At 39.1% G+C, this 25,895-nt stretch overlaps 1 protein-coding gene across 5 annotated transcripts; it reads left to right on the top strand.

Annotated features, from left to right (window-relative positions):
- The first annotated feature begins 86 nt into the window (after positions 1–86).
- Positions 87–25,894, top strand: HDAC4 (histone deacetylase 4). 5 transcript variants are annotated; one of them, XM_017159708.3, is made up of 14 exons: positions 87–781; positions 3,235–3,298; positions 11,185–11,297; positions 16,313–16,420; positions 16,999–17,253; positions 17,328–17,398; positions 17,832–17,962; positions 18,614–18,760; positions 19,354–20,300; positions 21,027–22,289; positions 22,351–22,470; positions 22,986–23,420; positions 23,492–23,616; positions 23,681–25,894. In XM_017159708.3, exons 2-14 carry the CDS (start codon positions 3,265–3,267, stop codon positions 23,733–23,735), a joined length of 3,804 nt encoding a protein of 1,267 aa, XP_017015197.2. In that variant the 5' UTR covers positions 87–781; positions 3,235–3,264; the 3' UTR covers positions 23,736–25,894. The 5 variants fall into 5 exon arrangements, with proteins under 5 accessions (XP_017015197.2, XP_017015198.2, XP_017015195.2 ...); XM_017159706.3 differs by having other exon boundaries at positions 88–781; positions 16,969–17,253; XM_017159709.3 differs by lacking the exon at positions 3,235–3,298 and having other exon boundaries at positions 16,969–17,253.
- Position 25,895: the final 1 nt, after the last annotated feature.

Raw genomic sequence — 25,895 nt, 5'->3', positions numbered from 1 at the left:
AAAGTTTATCATTTTTAGTATTTATTTACTAAACAAAAATCTACTAAAACCAGATTTCCCGTGGTTTTTCTGCGGCCACACTTCCCGCCTGGCCACACCAATATTTGTCTTTATTTTAATAAAATAATCAAATAATCGTCGCTTCGGATTCGGAACATAGAAATTTGTATTTTTCGCTTCCAGCCAGTCCAACCGCAGATCGCGCGTTTTTCCCCCACTAAAAAAAAACCCGAAAATTCGAAAAGAATATTTTCTTGTTTTTTTTTCTGTTTTTCCACGGCGAATATTCAATTTTTTTGTAAAATATCAAAACAACAACAACAAAAAGTGCGTGCGCGTGCAGAAACGACGAAAGAAAAAAAACGTACAAATTGTGGGCGAATCAACAAGCAAAAGAGAATGAGCGATGATGAGGAGAAGAGGCAAAAGCAGAAAAAGAAACTGCGAAAACTGCTTGTGAAGTGACAAAAATAACAAAAGCAACAACAAGTAACGAAAGAGAAAAGCAAAAAGGCGAAAAAAGAGCGCAAAAAATACGTCTACAAAAACGGCAGCAGCAGCAACAACACAAAAATTAACTTAAAAAAGTCGTGAATTCAACGTATACATATATATACAGCAAACACACACACACACGCGCGCCGAGTGAGAGAGCGTGCGTTATTTATATTTATTTTATATTTTCGTTAATCATTTTTCGCATTTTGTGGAACAAGTTGGAAAAGCGACAATACAAACTACAACAAAAGCAGCAGCAAGCAGTTTGCACCACTTGGAAGAGGTATTTATGTTTGTTTGTTTGTTTGCCCTCGCCCCGTGTATTCTTAATAGAGACACAGCATATTCTTATTAGATCAGCCAGACTTCTTTTTCGTCTCTTTTGCTTCTCACTCGATTCGCCGTTATTTATGTAACAAGTGTGTGCGTGCTAAATGAAGTGCTCTCGCTCTCCCCCCGCCCCCTCCACCTCTACCGCTCTCGTTTTATTGCCTTCCCTCTCCCTCTCTGCATTTGATGATTTGATTTTGTTCACTTAGTAAAGTTGCTGTAAATGTGGCTGCCACCCAAAAAAAAAAAACAGAAAAAAAGGAAAAATAAATAATAAAAGCCAGCTCCACCGCAAAGCGCATTGAACTGGTTTATTTTATATGTTGTGCTCGCTTCTTCTGCTCTTCTCTCTCGCTCTCCTCCTCCTCTTCTTCTTCTCTTTTCTTGGTTATCAACATGATGCCAGAAAAAAATAAAACAGTAACAACAACAAAGCAACGAGAATGGAATTTGCGGATCTTTTGTTGTTGTTGTTGTTGTTCTGTTCGCTTTGAGCCGAACTTCTCATTCTTCTGCGGGATCTCTCTTCGCCCCCCTCTCTTCTCACCCTACCCCTTTTTATCCATTGAATAAACTACAGTGGTCACCCATTAAGTGGAATTCCTAAACCCTTTCAATTTAAATGGCAAAAGAAATTAATTCAAATAAATTTAGTAGTTTTCTAAAAGCGATTCTTAGACTTTAAAGAACTAAATTCTAAACCATTTTATTTTAATAAACCTTACTTTTTTTAGATGTCTAAAATACTCGCTTTTTATCCCACTGTACGCATGGTCAATTCAATTGAAAATAGGTCAGTTGCAAAGGCAACCTTTTGGGAATTATAAGAGCGCTGTAACTGGTCACCTGAAGCCAGGATCGTAAATCATTTTACTGGGTTATTTATTACTTATCAATACTTTTTTCCCCTATTTATTTATGTTTTAACCTATTTTACAACGTAATTTGTGTTTGCTTCCGTCGTCCCAGTGAAAAACACGCATTTTCTAGCTCACAATGCAACCCACTGATGACTATAATTAATATGACTCGCTACGATAAATAGAGGCTGCCAACTTAGAGCTCTTCTAGACCCTCTCCGCCCCTCGGATTAATTTGTTTATTTTGTATCAAAAAATTAAAGCTGAGGAAAGTTTTCACATTTTCTTCTCAATTAAATTAAAATGGAAAGCCCATGGTAAAGCAGCTTAATTTGTATTCGCATAATAGTATTTCGTTTTTTACACATTCATTATAGCATACATTGCCTCAAATAGGGAAATGCCCAAGAAAACCTCAGACCTACAAGTAATTGTTTTGTATTTCTATTTGTTATGATTCATAGTTTAAGGGAAGGATTTTCTTGTCCGTAACTAAAATTCCCTTTTAAGCTACAGTGTGGCCTCGAGATTGAATTTTTTGACTTTATTTCCAGTGTGACCTTGCTTTTGCTTGTTTGAGTAATCATACTTAATGTTTTCTGCCAATTAAAACTACTTAACATTTTTATTAATAAATTATTATTATTTGGAAATCCCGACGAAATTTGACTTTTGGCCAGTGTGACCTTGATTAAATTCTTTATGAATAAAATCGTTTTTTCGTAATTTATTTACAATGCAATTTCTTCCATTTGGGTTTCTGGTTGTTGGTCGTTTATGTTCTATTTGCTCGTGTAATTAGTGAACGGAAATTGTTTTGTGCGTCACATATGTATGTGTGTTGTTTTGTGAAGGTCAATAGGGCAACTCGTTATCGTTTTTTTTTATTTCAACCACGCCCCCAAAAAGGCGCACCTGTGGCGAACATTTAAATTATTTCCGATCAGTAAAAATTCCCCTATCAAGTGCTCTCGACTGTAAACAAATCAAAAAAAAAAAGAGAAGAGAAACAAACAAGAGTTTATTTTTGCATATCATTATCGGAGTTCCGAAAATGACAACAAAAATTTTCCAAAAATTCTTGCCTTATCAGGCACTTGTTTTTCGCTTTATTTTTCCATGTTTATCGGTTTCTGGGAACTTATTTTGAATGAAATTTTTGTTTTGTGGTCTGGCGGAATCATTCATATTTAAAATTATGCACACAAATATATGAAATCTGTTATTTGTGTTTGCTTGAGGAAGTGTCGGCATTTCCCATGGGTAAAGATTTTTCACAGAATGACTCAGAATCGTAAAGTTCAGATAGATTTAATCTTTTATTTAAAAAGAAGAAAATATTTCTAAAGGGTACTTTAAATCCTTTTGTTTATTTTGTGGACAATAAAATGTTTAATATAATCAATCATTATTGAATTGCAGTGGTTATAGATCCGTTTCCTAGATAATAAAGCAAAACCAATTAAAAAAGAGCAAATCCCTTGTAAAAATGTTTAACTTAATTTTTTTGGCATATTGTTTAATTTGATTTTCTGATTTGTTGCAGGTTCCGCCCTCCCCCAATTCCATATGCAAAATGTCTAGTCCCGACGATAGAATACCAATACACGGTAAGTGGGAACGAAGGACCCTGCTAAATCCAAATCCCCTATCCCATAGATATGTATTTTGTATTGGGTTTTAGTTTAGGGCAGTATTCGGTGGTTATTATATTATATCCTCGATTGTTGGCATATAGCTATAGTATGTAACCTGCATATAGCTATAGCATTAACAACATTCGGAATACATAACTCAAAATGTACATTGTACACAGACCGCTCACACATACATGCTCAAACAAAAGCTTACACAGTCTGAGTGGGTGTGTGTTTGGTGTGCTAGTGTGTGTTGCCTTCCAAAAATAACTGTAATAAGCACATACACAAAAGCGGGCCAGAACTGCGCTGTCAATGGATGATGCACATTGGTCCGAGGTTGGCAAGTAACGGGATTAAAAGCTCTGCGCCAACTGGTTGGGAATTATAAGGTAGAATAATGTGCTAGCCATTACCGATGCTGGTCACACTAAAAAATTTAGAGAATAACGGGACTGGTTGGGAATTATAAGGCAGAAAAAAAGGGTTGAGGGCTTTCAGAGCAAAAAACTGTTTATATAATAAGTTTTACGATAATTTAAAAAGATACAATATCAAGATTAGAACTTAACCATATGGGTACGAAAAAAAAAATAACCATATCAACAAGTCTTTGCTGAATGCCTTATAAATGTTAAATAAATCTTTAAGTTATATAAAGAGCCAACTTAATCAACTTTGGCACATTTTGCCTTCCAAGAAGCATTATTGGTTCTCTCCGAACTATTTTTATTGAATTAAGCCATTCAGCCTTTCAGCGAGAATGTAGGCAAATGTTTAAGAGACCTATTTAGTTCGAAAACAATGGCCAAAACTATTCCCTAAGTAACCAACTTGCAATTTCCATTGTACGTAACTTTATGTGTGACAGATGGTGGATACAAATGGTGAGGAATACTACGTACTTTCCGTTTCGCCAGAGCAACTTCTTTGCCAGCTGTCAATCAAATCAGTTAAATATTTGCACAGCTTGAACCACTGTGCGTTTGTTGCTCCTCTCGGCTGGGTTGAAAGGGGGTGGGTTGGTTGGTTGCTTGCTGGGATGGTGTACAGTGGGATCTACTAACTTTTTTGTCCCGGGCAGGCCGAGAGCAACAACAAGAACATTGTCCATGGTCGGGTCGTCTCTTTCGCGGCAAACGGAATAGATATAGGATGGGCGGGGAAGGGGGTGGTAATAGTGATGGGGAATCATACTTGGGTGGTTGGTCTTGGGTTCTGACCAGTGTTGTCGGGTTTCTCACATTGCAGTTTAGTAATTACTAATAAAAATGATATTAATATTATTGTTAAACTATATCTACAAATAATCTTTCACTTAGCTACAGATTTAGTTTAGTATGATAAAAATCTAAGATTTTAGTTTTCTAAAAGCTAAATTAATTATTTATATTTAACCTACAAAAAAAACTTTTCAATGTTTTATATTGATGAAATAAAATGCAGGTAAACAAAAATTACAACTTTTTTTTTTAAGTTATGGATTTTAGTTCCTTAGATATGGACATATAATAAACCCATAGTAGACCCAAAAATCAATCGTAAACTAAAGTTTTTTTTTTAAGGTTTTGAACTCGGTTTTTTTTGTCCAAAAAATAGCTAACTGCACACCATTAATCTTGGACGCTTTTCCTTTTGGCCATCCATCGAAACCACTGCCAATGCCAAGCACGTGGATGGGCTGGAAAATGGGTGGCGAGAAGGCGAGAAAAGCGAGAAAATGGCAGTGGATGGTGGGATGGGATGGGAATGGGAATGGGAAGGGAGGATGGGTGGTGGAGGAGACGCTTTTGGAGACGGAGCCCCGTAATCTTCGCTTCGTGCTCAGCTCTCTCGCTCCCCGATTCTCGTTCTCGTTTTTGCTCTCCGTCTGTTTGTTTGCAACCAAAAAGAAAAACATTCGTTTATCGATTTTCGTCTATTTTTAGACACAAAAGCAACAGCAACAAAATTTACTTGCCTTTCAAATGGATGGTGTAAATGTGTATTGTGTGTGAGTGTGTGTGTGTGTGTGTGTGGATTGTTGACTGACGACCGGACCCGGAGACCTGTAAAGCCCATGAAACCCAGAGACCCGGGCCACGTCTTTCCATATTTCGCCCCACTTCCCACTCCCCATTTTTCTGTTTTCCGTTTTCCGTTTGCCACGTGCAATCCACCGACGCGTCCGGAGATTTCAGGGGATTCCGGGGACTCACAACCATTTTCCAATGGCTCCTCCGTTTCCCAGGATCTCTCCGTCTAATTGCTTGGGAATATTCTGGAGCGAAAGTCCAGATGGCCATCATCGATAGGGCATTAGAAATTCACGAAAAATTACATTTTCAAATCAAAAAAAAAAAAAACGCTGAATTAATAATCAGAAAGTTTTGCCCTGCCCTGGATAATAGCTATTATAATCCACTTATTCGGCTGGATATGTGTGGGCCATGCAAATTTCGCAATGTCAAGGGTTGATTTAAAATTAGCTTTTACCTTCGTTCAAGGACTTCTTGTTGGTTGGGAAACAAAAACAGAAACGTGGTGAATTTGTAATCATGGGTTTTGCCCCTCTGTTCGATAATAACCAACTAAATAATTAATCCCCCTCCAATGATGATTAGCATTATCCATTATCCACTTATTTCCAACTGAATATGTCCCCTGGATAATTACAAAATTAGGGTGTCCTTGTTTCAAGGTCTTTGTCATTAAAAAAACAAGGGAGAACGCTATAGTCGGGTTCGTGTCCCGACTATCTAATACCCGTCACTCACTAGTCGGGTTGGTGTCCCGACTAATAATCGTAACTCAGCTAAAGGGAGTGCGAGGGAGATAGATATAGAAATTTTGATTGCGTATAACTTTTTAATGAATGGTCCGATTTGAAAAATGTCTTCTACATTTCGATAGGTATAAATATGCACGACAAAATTGCATTTATACTTCTCGGAAATCTTAAAAGGTGTGGGCGCCAGACACATTTTAAAATCGTTAGTGGGCGATTGTGGGCGTTAGAGGGGGCGTGGCACTCGGCTAAAATAAACTTGCGCTGCGTAGGAAGCCCAAGAATATGCGTGGAAAATCTCAACCTTCTAGCTTTTGTAGTTTCCGAGATCTCAGCGTTCATACAGACAGACAGACGGACAGACGGACAGACGGACAGACGGACATGGCTAGATCGACTCGGCTAGTGATCCTGATCAAGAATATATATAGTTTATAGGGTCGGAAACGCTTCCTTCTACCTGTTACATACTTTTGCACGAATCTAATATACCCTTTTACTCTACGAGTAACGGGTATAAAAACTGTAAAACCATCAATAATTAAGTCTAAAGTTAGCTAACAAATAATTCTTGTTAACGTTTGCTATTCGCCAAGTTTACCTGTAAAAACTTTCATAAACCTAAACGACCTGTAAACCCATTACCTTTCAAAAGCACTTTAAGGTTACACTGATAATTTTGAATAATGAGCTTTATAATATCCGCAGTTTACTTAGATATTTCTATTTATATTTCCTTTGATTACAATAATTACACTATGCAGCATCAAAAATTTACCTCGATGGATACTATATTTTTGGATTTGTTACGAATTCCAAAGTTAAACTGCGTTTTCCAAAAAGTTCCCCGACGCAAGGATTCTTAGCAAAAGGACCTCAAAGTTCGAAAAATTCCGAAATTGGCCAACTTTCCAAAGCTCTCAGAGGCAAACGGATTCATGGTTTGGTTAGATGCTAAAGTTTTATAAAAGATACACTCTTTATCTTTCAAACCCCATACTTAGAATAATTATAGGATTTTTATTAAGGGAGAAACAAGTTTTAGAAAACATAGTCAAAAAACATAAAAGTATACAGCTGCGGTCAAAATAGTAGTAGTGTTGCCGTCATGTGTTTTTAAAAGTTTTTTGTTGTCACTTTTCTTATCCAATTAGTCTAATAGTACAATTATAATCAATACAATATCACCAGAAGAAGATGAATTACAACAACAAACTTTTAAAAACACAGGGCGGCAACACTACTACTATTTTGACCGCAGCTGTATGTTTTTAAGTTTTTTGACTATGTTTTCTGAAATCTATTTCTGCCTTAAAAAAAATTCTAAAAATATTCTAAGTATGGGGTTTGAAAGATAAAGAAGGTATCTTTTAAAAAACTTTAGCATCGAATCAATCCATGAATCCGTTTGCCTCTGAGAGCTCCGGAAAGTTGGCCAATTTCTGCATTTTTCGAACTTTGAGGTCCTTTTGCTAAGAATCCTTGCGTCGGGGAACTTTTTTGAAAACGCAGTTTATCCTGGGAATTCGTAACGAATCCAAAAATATAGCATCCATCGGGGTAAATTTAAAAAGCACTAAAAATGCTGCACAGTGTTATTAAAATATTTCCGTATTGTGTTGGCATTCTTTCGGGAATGAACATTTTGGGGAATACTTATATATAGAAATTAATTGCCCAGCTTTGCATTTAAAGCACACTCACATCGCATCCATCCCCATGTGGGGCAAAATTGATTGTCTAAGACGCAATAAGTGAAAAGTTTTTCCTTTTTCTGTTGTTACTTTTGTTGTGTGTTTTTGTGTTCTATTGTGAAACACGCAGCACCTGCAAGAAGGTCGTATCCCCCGAATCCCCCGAACCACCCGAACCCATCCAAACCCTAACCTCCCGCCAAAAAGAAAACCCCACTTATTTTGTTTTCTCCAGTGCCAGTGGAGCATTTATTGTAATGGCATTCCAAGAATAAAACTTGCCTCGCTGTTTGTGCCCTGTTTCTCTGTGTGTTTGAGCTGTTATATAAATTCGTTAGGGCTTATGTATCGCCCTTGGAATCCCGGACCCGAACCCGAACCCGAACCCCTCCCAGAAAACCCCGCCACGCCACTGTCCTCACCGTGGGGTAATCATATCGAAAGCGGCGTCGTCGCTGCGTTTATTTATTCATTTCATTTATCCACCAAAGAGTATGGTTCTGCATTTTGCCACAAATTAGATGAGTCATTTTCGGAATTAAATCAAATAATTTGAATGTGTTAGGATCTCTGGTATCAAATCATTTGTTTTTAAACATATCAAATTATTATTGTTATTATGGATCTTATCTGAAATTTTGAAGCCAAGAACCTTCGGTTTAAAAACTATAATACATCAATGTTTTAAAAGCGGGATTTCGACTTGGGTTTATTGGGTAAAACATCATGCCAGAAATCTAACGATCATTATAACCGATAGATGAAAGTCGAATAACTACTCTAGTTATCATTGTTATTGTTGGTTTTCCGTTTGTCAAGGTAAGCCTGCAAAATCGGGGTGTTTTTATATTTGGGGTTTTTTTTTTTTTGGTTGAGTTTTATGGCCTAGAACTTTAAAAAATACGAAACAACAAAAAAGCACCAACAACAAGGAACACGTTCGCATTTTTTTTGTTTTTTTTTTTTTGGCCTGGCCCAAAAGTTTAGCTGTTGTTGTTTCTATTTTTAGAATGCGCGCGCTGGAAATTTACCCACACAATACGCATACAAATGCACACACACCTACACATGGAAACCTTGCTATCACTCAAAACAAACTTATTGAGGAAGGAAGAAAAGAGAGCGAGAGAGAGAGATAGAGCAGTGGTGGGGAAGGTGGGGTGTGGGAGGTGTGGGGGACTATATCAAGCTGCTCTCTCGCTCTCACTCTCTGTTGTTGTCGTATCAATTTCCAATTGAATTTCAATTTCAATTTCAATGACAGCAGCGTTCTTCTCATAAAATTGTATACCGTTTTTTTTGTTTTTGTTTTTTTTTTCTTCTGCGACCACACACACACACGTGCTTCTTTTTTTTTGTTGTGCCATTTGGTTGCCTGGTTTCTATGTCAACACACAAATTGACCTTGAAGTTGGAAGAAAAAGCCCCAGTGGGTGGAGTTGTGGGTTAGGAGAGCGAAAGAGAGAGCCTGCTACGCATTTACTTTTATTTAAAACAGCATTGCCAAAAAAAAATAAGAACAGCTGATTGCAAGCCACTCTCCCTCTCTCTTAATATCGCTCTCCCACTCACTGCACCTGTAATTGCACTCTCGCAGTGCCTCTCTTTCTTCCCTTATCATCTTTTTGGATAAGCTTATAGACTTCGGCATACCCTACGATTAAAAGAACAGAAAATAACTTTTTAAATTTATAAACATGTTTAAACCCTACAAGGTGTATATTTCTCAACCAAAAATTATTTTTAGTAAATGAAAGGGTATTACAAATTCGCCTTTGCTCTACATATTCCATTGCATTTTGCATGAAATTTTAATTTGGATTTTGTCTTCACATTTTAAGTTTACACAACACTACTTAAATGTACTTATGTATATGCAGGTGTCGTTGTGTGTACGCTTTCCTTTGTATTTTATATCGTGTTTTTTTTCTGTGCTTTTGTGCAATATGCACTGTTGTTGCTGCAGTTGGGTCTGTTGTTGTACTATCTGTGTGCTGCCACTTCTAAATATACTCCCCAAAGCCATGCACGATTTATAAATGCGGCTAAAAATAGAACGGCAAAGCAGAGCGGCAAGCAGCGCAGCAGGTCACGGCCTGTTCAGTTAGATATGTATGCACCGGCACACACACTTGTAGACAGCCCCCACCCACAGCTGCGGTCAAAGTAATAGTGCCAAAGCGAAAGCTCCAAAATCGAAATAAAGTTAGGGTATTAAAGTGTACTATTCAAGATGTTGCCAATAAAATAGGTAGAAATTTGACAAAAAGTTGTAGAAAAAAAGTTATCCAGAATCTAAAAAATATTTAAACTAAATAGGATTTACATAGTTTTTTTTTATAACAAAAAACGAGTAAATTTCTATTAATATGAATTTAATTGTAGCTTATGCACATGCGTTTGTGCTTTTGTTTTGTTGCTGCTTTTGGGCTTTGCTCTTTTTTGCTCTATTTATAGCACTGCCACATAACAGCCCAATATTCAATTAGAATAAATTTCTAGACCAAAAAACTCGACTTTGTTGATTAGATCAGCACTTGACAGAAAAAGAGAGGCAGACAGAGCGAGAGAGAGAGAGGGAGAAGAAATCATTACTAATTGGACTTTTTGGTTAGTCATCTCGACATTCTTATTGGCGCGCAATTAGTCCAGTGAAAGAAAGAAAAGAAAGCTCTCTCTTTCTCTTCTCTGCTCAGCCAATGTTTATCAATGAAATATTTTCCAACCGATTTATCCCGATTTTTTCGATTTTTGTTTCACCATTTTTCGTTGGCAGCAAATCAAATTATTTGAGCGGTGCCAAAGAGAGGGAGAGAAATAAAAGTTGCTTGGGCGTCACGTGCGACAAAATAAGAAGAAGAAGAAGAAGAAGCTAAAGCAAAAGTCGAGAGGAAATCGTTGTAATCGCTGTTAACTTGTACTGCACAAGGTTACTAAAAATAGTCATACACTGATAAAAATCCAAAAGAACAAGTCGCTCTCAAACCGTTTATTTCGAGTTCAATTATTTTTTTCTTAAATAGTCAGGTGTATTTTCGAAACAAAATACAATTTAATTCATATTTTGAAATATAAGTAAAATATTTATTTATTTTTCGTTTTTCCGGTGTAACCACACACACTTACAAACACACATACCAACCATCGAGGGTCCAACGCGTCGACAAAATACGTTTTAGATTTATTTTTAAAAGCGTCTGATAAGCGCGGCCTTATCTACATAATCGGTCCGGAGAGCGAGTCACACCTCCTCCAGATCCAGATAGAGTCTCTACCCATATATGTATACATGCATATATGTATATTTATATGTGTACAATATAAAATATACACCAATCCCTCTCCGAAACGTTTCAATTTCGCTCGCTCAGTTGTGTGTTTACATTGTCAATTCGCAGATCTGCCATCAGAAGCCGGAAGCGATGAGCGATTGCTGCACATAACGCCGGGCACTCTGACATTGGACTTCAAGCCCCATCCAGCGGTGGATATCGATCAGCAGATCATGGAGGTGAGTGTTCCCAAACCCGAAAACCCCCTTCCCCCGATTTCCGATTAACGATAGGAATCGATCTTAACGTTCAGTGATGAAATAGTCGTTTGATTTCGGGAGGTTTTCGTGATAATATCAGATATATCAGACAACTAAAAGGTTATTTAAAACGGGTTTCGTCATAATAACGAGTTTCAAATATAAATTAAGTCATTACAAATGCTAGACCCTAAATCTTAAAATAGACTTTAGTAAACCCGAGTCTCCATGGACATGCTTATCAAAGTTTTATTACTTTTTAAAGTTCAAATAGCAGTCGCAGCTCTCGGTGTGAGTTAATTTAAATATAAATCATGTCGTCACCATAATCGTCATCGAATTTATTTACTTTTGTGTGATTTGAGCTATGGTTTTTGGGCTTTTGTCATTATATTGTGAAAAAAAAATATCTAGAAAAATATAATAGTAAATTAGGAACAATTATAGGGGTAATTTTAATCTCTAAAAATCTCATATCCTATTTAATGTAGTAAAAAAGGATTCTTATAAGATACTTTTTTTTGGCCATAATCCACCATTTATTTTGACCAGTTTCTCCAGCTGGCTTTTTCACATTTCCCTTGTTGTTGTTTCATTTTTGTTGGGCTTTTTCGTTTTCCGCTTTATTTATACTTTATTCGCCTGGCTCTTGGGCTGCGTGTGTGTATATATACGTAGGTATGTGTGTGTGCCGATGCGATGCTGCTCCTCTTGTTGGGAGTCTAAATTTAAACGCGTGTACAACTTAATGATTCTATATTTATTGTTTTCACTACGAAAATATGTATGAGTTTTTGCGCATTTTTTAAATAAAATCCTCTAAAAATAGACAGAAACCGAGTCAAGAGAGCCGAGAGCCGCACAGCGAGCGAGAAATGTTGGTGCGAAGATGCGAGTGCAGAGGATATACAGATATCACTGCCTACAATGGACTAAAATAGTTTTGAAAATATTGAAAAAATTTTGTATAATACATTTATTGGAAATAAGTTGGTGGTAATAAAAAGTATAGGATAATATTATAAATTAAATTAATATATTACAGTTAGGATAGGTATTAATTAAAAATATGTCATAATGGTAAATCAGACATGAGAGTGAGTAGTGTAAATGTTTTAAATTGTAGAGGAAAATTGAAAAAAAAATTTGTTTTATTATGTTATTTGGGAAATCTATCACAGCCTATTTTTACTGAAATTTTAGTATTTCGATAATATCAAAAATAATCTTTATGTAGCTGTTAGCGGGGGCGTACTGTACCGCACCGAATTCGTTGGCACTTGCTTCGTCTCTCACCGACTTGTGCCCACTGTAGCCGGGCATGATGGCCAGCATGTGCATGTGCAGCAGCAGCCCACCTGCTCGACCCCCTCTGCACCTCCGCCCCTGCCACGCCCCCCACCCCCTCCCTCTCTCTGTTCCTTGAGGACAGCAGCAGCTTCTTCTTCTTCGTATTTCTGGTACTGCTTGCATTCAATTTATAGTCTTGGGGATTTATTTATGCCTCGATTTTTGGCTGCAGTTTGCCTTCTTATTTTTGTCGTAATTTGTGTGTTTTTTTTCTCGTCGCATTTCTTTTGTTTTGTTTTCGTTTGAAATCTTTATATTTAGCGTTAAAGAGTGTTTTATATGCAGCATTATGTTCGACGTGGTCTTTTGTTTTTTTCTGCTTGCCACACCCCGCCGCCCACCGCCCACCTTTTCTATAGCCTCACTCCTTACACCGAAAGAAAAGTACATGATTATGAAAATAATTATATAGTAAATTATATAGAACATACTTCAAAATAATTCAATTTATTGAAAAAAAAATTTGTAATATTTAAAAATGAATTGTTGAAATTAAAATACAACCAAAATATTTTATTTTCTGTGTAATTCGCCCATTTTCATCCCATTTGAACTGCCTTCGTTTTTCATCAACGCGTTTGCCGTTTTTGTTATTTTCGGTTTTTCCTTTGAATTTATTTTTGTTCTTTTATAAACTCTGCTGGTTTTATTTTTAAAAAGAACACACACACACTCACACACGCACACTTAGCTGGTTAGATCACGCACACACGAACAATTGCCAATCAGTGAAAATGTTTTATTGAATTCCTCAGTCTATTTTCCGTTAGCATTTTGTGTTCTGTTTTCGTTTTCCGTTTTTTTTTTTTTGTTTTTTTCGGTTTTGGTGGCACGAGCAAAATGCAAATTAGCAAAAATTGATGGTGTAGTGGGTGGTGGGAGGTGGGTGGTGGAGTGGGAGGGTTGACAAGATCTTAATGAAGATGATCATTGATCTTTGATCTTCGCACACAAATTAGGCAAGAATAGTTTAGCATTTGGGGAAGGAGAAACTAAGGATAGGGATTGGAATTGGATTGCGATTGCGATGGGAAAGAAAGATTTATAAGAACCCAGATACAATGCAGATACTTTCTAGAAAGCTTTGTTTTGCAAACTAGTTCTATAACTATAACTCTGAATCATAAAATGTATCTTTAATTTATACCTAATCTGAGAATTAAACAATAAAACATGACTTTGTTGCTGTGTTTTTTTTTTATTATACATCATTTGCAACTATAATTATCTAGTTAAAAAACAAAACAATCTTCTTTTTACAAGCCTAAAAATAGATCAATAGAGCTGTGCGATCGATTACTAAAGCGATTCCAATGAATCTATTTTTTATCCCATTTCCGGAAATTCCTCGTTCGATCCGAAATCATTGTCATCATCGCACTTGGATGATCATTGAATCAGGGGGCATAGAGGTAGACATTGCATTTTCCCCGCTTCCATTTCACTTCATTGTTTCCATTCTATTTTACATTTACATTTTTCGATTTTCATTTTTAACCCGCTCCGATCTCCGATCCGCACTGTTTCTATTTATATGGGCGTGCCTGTGTGTTGTCTTTTGCCCCGCTATAATTATACATAGCGCAGGTATTTATAATTATAGCATTGGCCATAGCAACTGGCGAATGTTGTGCAAGCGGGCGTCGCTGCAGGGGGTGGTGGGGGCTATTTGGGGGGTGGGCGACTGCAGTTTCCTAGGAATCGATGTGGCATATGGTAAAGGCTCTTCTCCTTCTTCTCTACAGGGAAAATCTAGTTTTAGCTGATGTGAAAATTGACCTTTGGTCAATCGCATGTTTTTCTATCTTGATATTTTTGTCTATTTAAATTCCGACAATTTATATGCATAAAAAAATCTTAAAAAATAATAGTTCTTATAATTCTACAATCCATTACTAAATGGTAAAATTTTTAAAAATTTCGGAATACCAAATTTAACTAACTAAAAAAACTATTTAAACATATTATATAATTTTCCTTTATTTAAATTTATTTTAACCATTTTATTGAAAAATATCTTATCAATATTAAACAAAATTCATCTAAATGACAAATAAAATCTATAAATAAATAAATCTGAAAACAAAGAAAAACTCTTAAAATATTTATAAAATTCAAACTTTTTATAAATATTACAATTTTATTTAATTTTTTGGTATCCGTATTTGGTATTGTAGATTATTTTTTTTTTGCCGTGTAAGATGCGATTGTTGATATGTTTGAGTAATGATGTCGTTGACGGTTCTCAATCGAAGAAGCCAAACGCCCATTTGTCTACCCAAGTTTTCTCTCTCTGTCGCCCTCTGTCTCCTCCTTTCTTCTTTCTCCTTTCTCCCTTGCTCACCGCTCTTCCGCTTGGTGCTCTTCTAGCGCTCTTTCTCTGCCATCCATTCCCATCGTAACAGTTTCGAAATTTGTGTTTATATTTGATTTTTTCGCCAGTTGGGCCAGTCGGCCGAGTGAAACTGAAATGAAAGCGCCTCCCTCATTTCCCAGCGAATGCGGAGGCCAAAGCGAACGCGCCAAACACCAAAATACAAAATAAAAAAATACATAAAAATAAGAGGAAAAACTAAACATCAAAAAAACTAAAAACCAAAACATCATTCAACGTAATCCAAACACGCTGTTTTTCGAAAGAAAAAAAATCTATGAAAAAGTGGCCAAAAGTTTATAATCAAATATCGAAAGCAAACAGACAAAAAACTACACCGAGAAAACAAAGAAATATAAGAATAAGAAACAAAAGTGGCCGCAGAAACCAAAGATTATTTATTGAGTGAAGTAAGCTGAAAAGTGAGAACACCTTTTTTCCACCTGAAATCCACATTTTAACAAGACAAACCAAATAAAAACCAGAGATAAACATCATTTGCTTTATTTATTTATTTATTTTCCGTTTATTTTTGCATGTTTGACTGCGTGGGGGGTGACACTCACACACACACACACACACGCAGGTAGAGAGGAAAATGTAGAGATTGCGAGGGAGAGAGTGGAAAGCTAAGGTCATGGGAAATATGCAAATATTATGACACATCCGAGAAGACCACTAGAGATCAGGAAGGCGAGAAACCAAAATAACTTTTGGATCAGACATCAGACAAAACCAAAACAATAATCGGTTTATTTGTTATCGGTGATCGGCAATCTTGGGTTAAAATCGATATGGTTTTTTGTTTAAAAGCTTAATTTGTCAGAAAGACAATAAAAAAAAAATGAGAAACATAACAAAATCGAACGGTTGTTATCGTCGATCGTCTAAATTTGATTTATTCCCAATCGATAAACTATCTTTTGTTATCTTCAAACTGAAAAAGTGATCAGTGAGTGACGAAATATCAAGAACTTTTTTAATATTAAACCAACAACCTATGTATTTTGGTATTCTTAAATAAGATCCATCAACGAAATTCTACATATAATCGGCAATTCAAAGAAAGATACACTCTAGTGAAAAATCATGGTAAAAATAGAGCTGGGATTCCCAATTGTGTACATTTCTGGTTTCAGATTGATTGTGTGTGTGTTAAAGATAGCGCAAGTTGATAAAGTGTAATAACAGTTTCCTTCTAAATAAATGAGTTTTGTAAATTTTACCTTATACCTTACCTTACTGATTAATTTTACTATTTATTTTTCAGCTCAAGAAGAGCCAGGAATTGCAGAAGCAGCGGCTTTTCCACACGTTTCAGGAGCAATCGAAGCAAATGGAATTGGAGCATAAACTCCAACTGGAGCACAAGTATCAAGTGAGTAGACGATGCAGCACAGTTGATGTTCAACTATTCTTTTTGTTGCTGTTGCTACTTATTTCTTTTTTTTTCGCCCGTCTTTATAAATAATAATAATGATGATGATGATGATGATGCGAGCATTTCTATGGCTGTGTGGGGGCGACAGACAGAAATCGCAAAAAAAAAAGAAAAAGAAAAATAAAAACAAACGACAAAGTAAAAGAGAATTGGAATGAAATGAAATTATACATATGAAATATATTATATTATCGTGCCGGAAGTGTCGGAAGCGTCTTGTGCGATGACTAAGGCCATCGTTAACACTCTAAATAGCCGTGTCGCACGGGTCTTAAATGTTCCAGAAAATGATGATCTCTATTTTGCGCACTTAAAGTTTTAATATTCTTTATGAAATATATATTTCCGGGAAGTAACATATTAATTTAATAGCAACAGCAATGAGGATCGAACTTAACATAAACTTCTATTACTCCCCCCCAAATCACGATAAGAAACAACAGACAAACAAACGATTCTCTCTCGAACTTATTGTAATTATTCAGTTTGCGGTGAATTCACATGGCGCTTTCCAGGAATTGCGAACCGAGAGCATGGTGACAGCCGCCGCCGCAGCAGCAGCGGTGGCTGAGGAGCAGCATCGCCAGCAGCAGCAGCAGCAACATCAGCATCAGCAGCACCAGCAACATCAGCAGCAGCAACAGCAACATCAACAGCAGCAGCAACACCAACAGCAGCAACAGCAGCAGCAGGGACGCGGCAGGGACGGCATGAAACTCAACAAGACCTGTAGCGCCAATGCCAGTCCCGAGGTCAAACAGATTCTGAACGTAAGATATACCATTGGATGGATAGTCCAAATCCCAAGGGACCCCAATTGATCACATTCCAATTCCTTTGACAGTGCTTCATCATGAGCAGAAAGTCGCAGGCGGCGCAGTCAAATGGCACGACAACGTCGCCCTACAGGAATCGGTAATTTAAATATATAATTAACTTAAAATAATAGGAGTAAATCAAAATATGTTTGAAAAATTTAAGATAGATAAGTTGTGCTTGAAAAATATCAACCATATCAACCATAAATTATCTATATCTTATATTGTAAATAGTATCTTATATTTAATATTTAAAAAAAAGAAATACAACAAAAATATTTGTCAAATGTTCTTGAATAGCAGTTGAACTATTTGAATTTATTTATATAATAAACTAACTAGAAAATTCCGTTAAATTTAATGTAAAATATGAATAGATATTTAGTTAAAAAAGCCTTACTAAGAAATAACTTCAATTACAATTATCGTAACTTAAGTGGGAAAATTCCACAAGAAAGACTAAGCAAATTCCTAGAAAATAGAAACCTTCGATAACCATAAATAATCCTTGCGTCGTATTTCCTTTGCAGCGGCGTGGTGAAGAGCTCCTCGGGCGAATCCCTCCCAGCTGGAACCGTGACCAGTGCGCATCCGTACAAAATACCTCAGCCGCCCTCCTCACTGCTCAAATATGAATCTGATTTTCCGCTGAGGAAGACAGGTGAGTGAAATAACCAACCAACCAACCAACCAACCAACCGCCTGCCCTTGAGTATTACGATGTGTCAGCAGGTGGGCTTACCGAGATTCTTCTGCTATCTTGAACCCCACCCAAAGCTCTTGCCTGAGTTCCGTATTAAAATCCGTTTTTTTCTGCCTGACACACTGCTGCTATAACTCCGATTTATTGTCTAACCACAAATTGGCAGATAAGAGAATATTTTTTGTAGGGGCGCACGTAACTAAATTACCAGCAGATGAGTTGTTTAGATAATATTCGTTGGATAATATCCGGATATAATGGGTTCCGTATTGAGATTGAATAAGAAAGTTTTAGGCAAGAGTTTCTATGTTAAATTCAGGTACTTAAGTACAAGTTTTCTTAAATAAATATCTATTTGTTAGGGATTTTCGTTTTCTAAAAAAACCTGATTTAAATATATTAGATAGATGATTATTTTGAATCTGTTAGTGGTATATTCAACTTGGTTTAGATAATAAATGAAAAGTAATAGAAGCATGGCTATTTACTAACTGCAAGTTTGTTTTAAAAGCTTAGCTTAGCAAAACCTTTACCTGTAATTTATAAGCCCGAAGCTCTTAACACCCAAACTAACCCAACACATGTGTGAACCGCTCGCTCCCAAAACAGCATCCGAACCGAACCTGCTGAAGATCCGGCTGAAGCAGAGCGTCATCGAGCGCAAGGCCCGAATCGGTGGACCGGTGGGAGCCCGGCGCCACGAACGCCTCCTCCAGGCGGCGCAGCGCAGGCAGCAAAAGAACTCCGTTCTCACAAGTACGTATCCCACTATCTCATCTATCATCCAGTCCCATCAAAACTCTGGTCACACTGGCAGAACCTGGAGATATACGAAGAAAAGGGGGAGAATATCATGATAATATTGCTATTAAAAAGGGCCTTAAATCTTAATAAATACTTTGTACATCTATTTAAAATATATTTCATAGCTAAACTTCAGAATTATATAAAAATTAGATCTTAAAATTTTTTAAAGTTCTATAACTTCAAGAAGATTGTAACGCTCGCCTTATTTCTCTTGAATTCTTTTCAATAAAACTAATTCGACTTAAATAATCAGCGAGTTATAAAAGTTTTACTATATCACCACTTAAAACAAAAATGTTTCTTTAAGTAATTATCATAAACCAACACAAAAACTCAAAAGTAAAGTATTGAAATAGAAAATTATAAAAATAATGACTTGTAAATTTAATTTTAATTGTTCTTGTTTTAATTGTTTGTTGTTTATCGCTGTTGTTTTCACTGCTCCCGTTAAACTAACTCCAAGTTAACCGCCGCCTTTTAAACTTACCAAATTAAATATATAATGTTCAATCCTAATAATTCCATATATCATTAATCCACAGACTGCAACAGTACACCGGACTCGGGACCCAATTCCCCGCCCTCGGCGGCCGCCCTGTCGGTGGGCGTGGTCGGTAGCCGCGGATCGCCGACCAGTGCGCCCATCCAGGAGGAGAACGAGGAGGGCAGCCAGTACCAGCCGGGCCAGCGGAGCAGCATCAACGATTTGCCGCTGTTCAGCTCGCCATCGCTGCCGAATATTTCGCTGGGGCGACCGCATTTACCCAACTCGGCGCATTCACAACACGCCCAGGTGGCTGCCCAGGCGCAGGCCCAGGTGGCCGCCCAGGCTGCTCAGGCGGCCCAGGCTCAGGCCCATGCCATGTTCGCCGCACTGCATCAGCATGTGGCCGCCGCCGGTGGCCAACCGGGTGGCTACTACAATCCGCTGAGCATGGCGGCCTTTGTGGGCCGTCAGCCGGCACCGATGTCCATGATCCCGGCCACCGGGATTGCGCCCCAGCAGCCGTCGCCGGTGGTGCGCAGTGCGTCGGCCACCTCGACCTCCTCGTCGCAGGCCTCGCTGGTGGGCGATGTGGCGCCACCGCAGGCCCATGCCGCCTCCACCATTCTGCCCTCGTCCTCGTCCTACATGCAGCAAATGGGTTCGGGCGTCAATATCCATGCCATCTCCGCCGTGGCAGCAGCGGCGGCAGCAGCAGCCGCAGCCGCCGGATCGCTACCGCCGACCAATAGCCATGGTGCACAGCATGGGCACAGCAATCATCATGGTCTGGCCCATGGCCACGGGCCGCACGCTCTGTACGGAGGCCATGGTCACCAGCACAATGTGCCCATCACGGATGCCCAGGTGGCGCAGGTGCATCTGCACAAGCAGGGCCACCGGCCGCTGGGACGGACGCAGTCGGCTCCCCTGCCCCTGGGCCATCCGATGCTCACGGGCGCCGCCCAGCTGAATGTGGTCCAGACGCACTACGAGAACAGCGAGGTGAATGGCAGTGGTGGTAACTTTGTTATGCCCTTGCAGAGGTTTGTCCGTATGTCTGTCCGTTTGTCCGTCCGTTTCAACGCAAACTAGTCTCTCAGTTTTAAAGCTATCGGGGTAAAAGTTTACCAAAAGTCTTCTTTCTTTTGCTGGTAGTATATAAGTCGGAATGAGCCGGATCGGACAACTATATCATATGGCTCCTATAGGAATAATCGGGAAAAAATTTAAAATATTATATCTTGGGTGTTTTTTTTTCTTACTATGCATTTCGAATTAAATGTTATCAAAATCGGACGACTATATCAAATAGCTGCCATAGGAGGTATCAAAAAATTAATAGGAATATAATAGGAAAACAATTATTTTAGCATATAACCTCCTTCTTTTGGAAATACCATTTTTGTATCAAATTAGACGACTATATCATATAGCTCCCATAGAAAGGATGGGAAAATTAATAGGAATATGATAAAAAATAAATAATTGCTTCGTTGGTTTTTAATTGCATTAAATATTTCCGAATTTTTATTTTAATTTTATTAAAATCGAACTACTATATCATATAGCTGCCATAGGAAATATCGGAAAATTAATGAGAAATAATAGGAAATATAACATTTTTGGGATTTGTAAATTAATAGGAATGCTCTGCAAGGGTATATAAGCTTTTCTTGTTGATTTTCAACCAGGATTACTTATAAATAACATTATTAAATATTTTCCCAGGCGGAGCGGCAGGCCTACGAGCACCAGGTGCTGAACCAGAAGCTCCGCCAGACCGTCCTCACCCGCAGCGGAGCAGCCGCCGCCGCCGCCGCAGCCGCTGGCGTGGGTGTGAGTGTGGGTGTGGTCCGCGAGGCGCAGCTGAAGGAGGAGGACGACGACTCCGCGGCCGAGGTGATGGACCTCACCGACAAGAAGAAGCCGCCGAAGACGGTGCTGACCAGCACGATAGCCACCAGCACGTCGCAGAATCTGCCCGAAGCCTTGGCCGCGGCGGTGGCAGCGGCCGCCTACCGCGGTGCCCCGCCCTCCACGTCCAGCAGCGCGGCGGCGGCGACGACGGCAGCCAACAAGATAGCCGGCGGCGGCATCAAGTTGCGCGATCAGGAGTATCTGCAGCAGCAGCGGGAGCAGCTGTTGCTCCTCCAGCAGGAGGAGGAGCTGGCCAAGGGCCTGATGCGACCGCTTTCGCGAACGCTCAGCAGTCCGCTGGTGCCGCTGGGGCCGCACGGTCTCAGCCAGATTCCGGACACCGGGCAGCAGCCGGCGCCGATAGCCACCTCATCGTCGGCCGATCATATACCGCCCGTGAACCTCTCGCTGCCGCATCGCCAGCACCGCCAGCTGATGAGCACCCTGTATGCCAGCCAGTTGCGCAATCACCAGCAGCTTCATCAGCCTCCTTCTAGTGGCTCGCCTCCCCACAAGGTCACCACCGGCCTGGCCTACGATCCGCTGATGCTGAAGCACTCGTGCATTTGCGGCGACAATGCCCAGCATCCGGAGCACAGCGGTCGGCTGCAGAGCGTCTGGGCGCGCCTGAATGAGACCGATCTGGTGAAGCGCTGCGATCGACTGCGCGCCCGCAAGGCGACGCAGGAGGAGCTGCAGACGGTGCACACGGAGGCGCATGCGATGCTCTTCGGGTCCAATCAGTGCCAGTTGAGCAGGCCCAAGCTGGAAAACACACTCTCGGCGAGCTTTGTGCGCCTCTCGTGCGGCGGATTGGGTGTGGATCTGGATACCACGTGGAATGAACACCATACGGCCACCGCTGCCCGCATGGCCGCAGGATGTGTGATCGATTTGGCTCTCAAAACGGCCAAGGGGGATCTGCGGAACGGCTTCGCCGTCGTCCGGCCGCCGGGACATCATGCCGAGGCCAATCTGGCCATGGGCTTTTGTTTCTTCAACTCGATCGCCATTGCGGCCAAGCTGCTGCGCCAGCGGATGCCCGAGGTGCGGCGCATCCTCATCGTCGATTGGGTAGGGATTCTCTTCAGATAGTTTAAATATTTCTTTAACTAATCCTTGTAATCCTTGACAGGATGTGCATCATGGCAATGGCACACAGCAAGCATTCTACCAAAGTCCCGACATTCTATATCTTTCCATACATCGACACGATGACGGTAACTTCTTTCCCGGCACAGGCGGACCCACAGAGGTGAGGATAGGATATACACTGGTCGGCATAATTATTTTGACAGAATTTCAAAGTATTTTTCCTTGTATTTTTTATGATTTTTTGAATGGTAAAATTTCTCAGTAAAATTTTGTATGAAAAGGAGGAAAAAGCGGCTAAAATTGTCATTTTTAGCTATTTTCAAAAAATCTTAAAAAATATAAGGAAAAATATTTTGAAATTTTTTTTTTTGCAGTTATTATTAATTTTGATTTGGGAAAACCTTTGCATTAAAACATTTTTGTTTTAAGCCCCAGGAAAAAAGTTTAAAATTTGACCTTCGCAATAAATTGTCAAATTTTCTAACTTGTTTCCAACTTTTAATGGGTTAACAACATTTAAACGGAATTGAAGTGCTCTTTCTATAGGTGCCAAAATGTTTCTATTAATAGTTCAAAATATGAGTAGATTTAACTTTAAAATCTGTCAAAATAATTATGCCGACCAGTGTATATAAGATCTTGTCCATCTTACTTAACGATCTCTATCCAATTCAGTGCGGCTCCGGTGCCGGTCTCGGCTTCAACGTGAACATCTCATGGTCCGGGGCACTCAATCCGCCGCTGGGCGACGCCGAGTATATCGCTGCATTCCGTACCGTTGTGATGCCCATCGCGCGGAGCTTCAATCCGGACATTGTGCTGGTCTCCTCGGGCTTTGATGCGGCCACCGGTCATCCGGCACCGCTGGGCGGCTACCATGTCTCGCCCGCGTGCTTCGGCTTCATGACCCGCGAACTCCTCCAGCTGGCCAACGGCAAGGTGGTGCTGGCCCTCGAGGGCGGCTACGATCTGGCCGCCATCTGTGATTCCGCCCAGGAGTGCGTGCGTGCGCTGCTCGGCGATCCGGCCGCTCCGATAGCCCAGGCCGAGCTGGAGCGACCGCCCTGCCAGAATGCGATCAATACGCTGCAGAAGACGATAGCCATTCAGGTGGGTTTTGTATAGATTATAGAGTAGGGGATTACCTTTTTTAACCAACTGATTATTATTCTCATTTTTAGCAAACGCATTGGCCCTGCGTCAGGATGCTGGAGCACACGGTGGGTCTGTCCGCGCTGGAAACGCTCAAGGTGGAGCACGACGAGTCCGAGACGATCAATGCCATGGCCGGCCTTTCCATGCACAGGTTGGTGGATTTATTTCTTCTATTTTATAAATATTAATATCATTTTCCATCTATTTTCCTATAGAACTCTATCCCGCGATGATTCCGAGGAGCCGATGGATCAGGATGAAACCAAATAGGCGGCGATGCTGGCTAGGATTTGTGGGCGTGGCACGCGGGAATGGCGAGAGGGCGTGGCCGCAAGCTGCTCAATGCACATTTAGTTATTTGTTGTAGTTGAATTGATTGTTGTTGCTGTTGTTGTTGTGGCGCTCGCTTGCAATTGTTGTCGTTGTCATTGATCGTCTATAGCCACATCTATCTCTCTCTCGATCGATCGTTAATATTATAATCCCCTCCAAAACTGAGAAACATCGAAAATAGAGCGGGGAAAGTGTCTAAAAGAAGCAGAACAGGGCCTAAAGTTCAAAATGGTGGCTGTGCCTCCAAAAAAAGAAATAATTATAATAATTAGAAAGAAGAATCCTTAGAGAAACTGGGGTGTTTTTTTATGCAAATATATAAGTAGAATATATTGTGAGAATTTAGTTGTAGAATTCCTTGGGAGGATCTTTTTTTTTTGTTTTTTTTCTAGGTGAGAGAAGAGGTGTTTTAACGCACACAAACCAACAAACACACGCAACTCAATGTATCTTATTATTATTATTAATATTATTTAAGTATGTGTGTTGAAAGGATATAGAAGCACTAACCTAATGGTAAATCAGTAAACTATAAAGTTAAAGTTAAAAGGAGATCAGGTGCGAGAAGCGCGTGTTTTTATTTTAGGTAAGGTTCAACCTCAGAGTTCCCGAAATACATTTAAGCCCCACCACCACCACGCCCACTTATCCCGCCAGCCCCCAAAAACGAAGATCGAGCGAGAGAGAGGATTTCGTGTTATGTAGAATGCTTTAGTTGATATAATAAGAGGATATGAGAAAACTTAACAGCTAACAAGTTGAGGGAAAGGCGAAAAACTGAGAAATCTTTTTGTACAATTTATAGTTTAGTGCAAGTTTCAAGTACAACATACTATTATTTAAAGAATTCTATATATATTTAAATATATATTGTGCAATAAATGTGAGAAAATGAAAATCGAGTGCAGAGCAAAAACAAAACAAAACAAAAGAAAACCACACAAAAACAGAAACAGAAACTAAAACGAATAAGAGAGAATTGTTGTTAAATGTTGCCGAGATCTTATATACGTATGTATACCTAATAACTGTTACAATAATAACCCTTTATATATATAAAAAACAAATGAAGTATATATATATTTAAATGCACATGTGTATTCACCGTGTGTGTAACGATAACGATGTTCAACAAATGTCTGAAATGAAGTAAAACTATTATTATATGTAAATAAAACACAAAACAAAGTGAACAATTTTAATAAAAAAAAACCAAATCCGAAAACATTCACGCTCACACACACACACACACTTACGTCCTGGGCAGGACCCGAAGGCGTGAATCGGGAAAATTCTGGAATACCCGTTTAACCGCTAACCGTTAACTGTAAAACCGCTGTAATTGTATTCGTACTCGTGTACCTTTAGCTGTCTATAGCCGTCTCTCTCTAACTCGCTACCTAACAGTAAAGGAGCAACTCAAAAAACGGAAGAAGGAGCAACAGACAAGGATCAAAAGAATTAGCAGGAGAAGAGAAACAAGGAGGAGAATAAGCACAACGAGAAATGGACCGATTGGCTCCAACTGGATGAAACAATTGTTAACAAATCGAAACAGAAACTAAAAACTGAACTTAAAAAATTAAATCGCAAATGTAACTATTAATCTAAGCGAAGGAGAAGCCGTTGTCAGTTTTTTTTGGGTTTTTATTTTTAAACGCAGAGAAAACGCAACATAAAAATCTAAAAATTTTAGAAGATTTTCTGCGTTTAATCTCTGATTTTTCCTTGGTTTTATTTCCGGTTCTCCCATTTTAAATTCCGAACCCCGCCATCCCATTTACCTCTCCTGCTAATTGAGCGTTTTTGAAAAACCTTTTGAGCTGATAAAAAGAAACATTAAAACTTAAATTATTCTAACTAAATAAAATATTGTTGTTGCGCACTGCAAAAAAAAAACTAAAAACAAAAATAATTCCATAAGCTGAGAAATAGTTAAAAGTGGTTTTTAGCAAAAGGAAAACCAAATCAAATATTTATATTTTGTTTATTGTTGCACAAATAAGTCCAAGGAACAGAAACCATGAAACAATTAAGAGTAATATTGTGTGTCGCTTTTTCTAAACGAAATAAATCGAAGAAATCGTCAAGAGTAAT

Source organism: Drosophila takahashii, chromosome X (genome assembly GCF_030179915.1).
Source record: "Drosophila takahashii strain IR98-3 E-12201 chromosome X, DtakHiC1v2, whole genome shotgun sequence".
NCBI lineage: Eukaryota > Metazoa > Arthropoda > Insecta > Diptera > Drosophilidae > Drosophila > Drosophila takahashii.
This window is presented reverse-complemented; position numbering and strand designations above follow the sequence as displayed.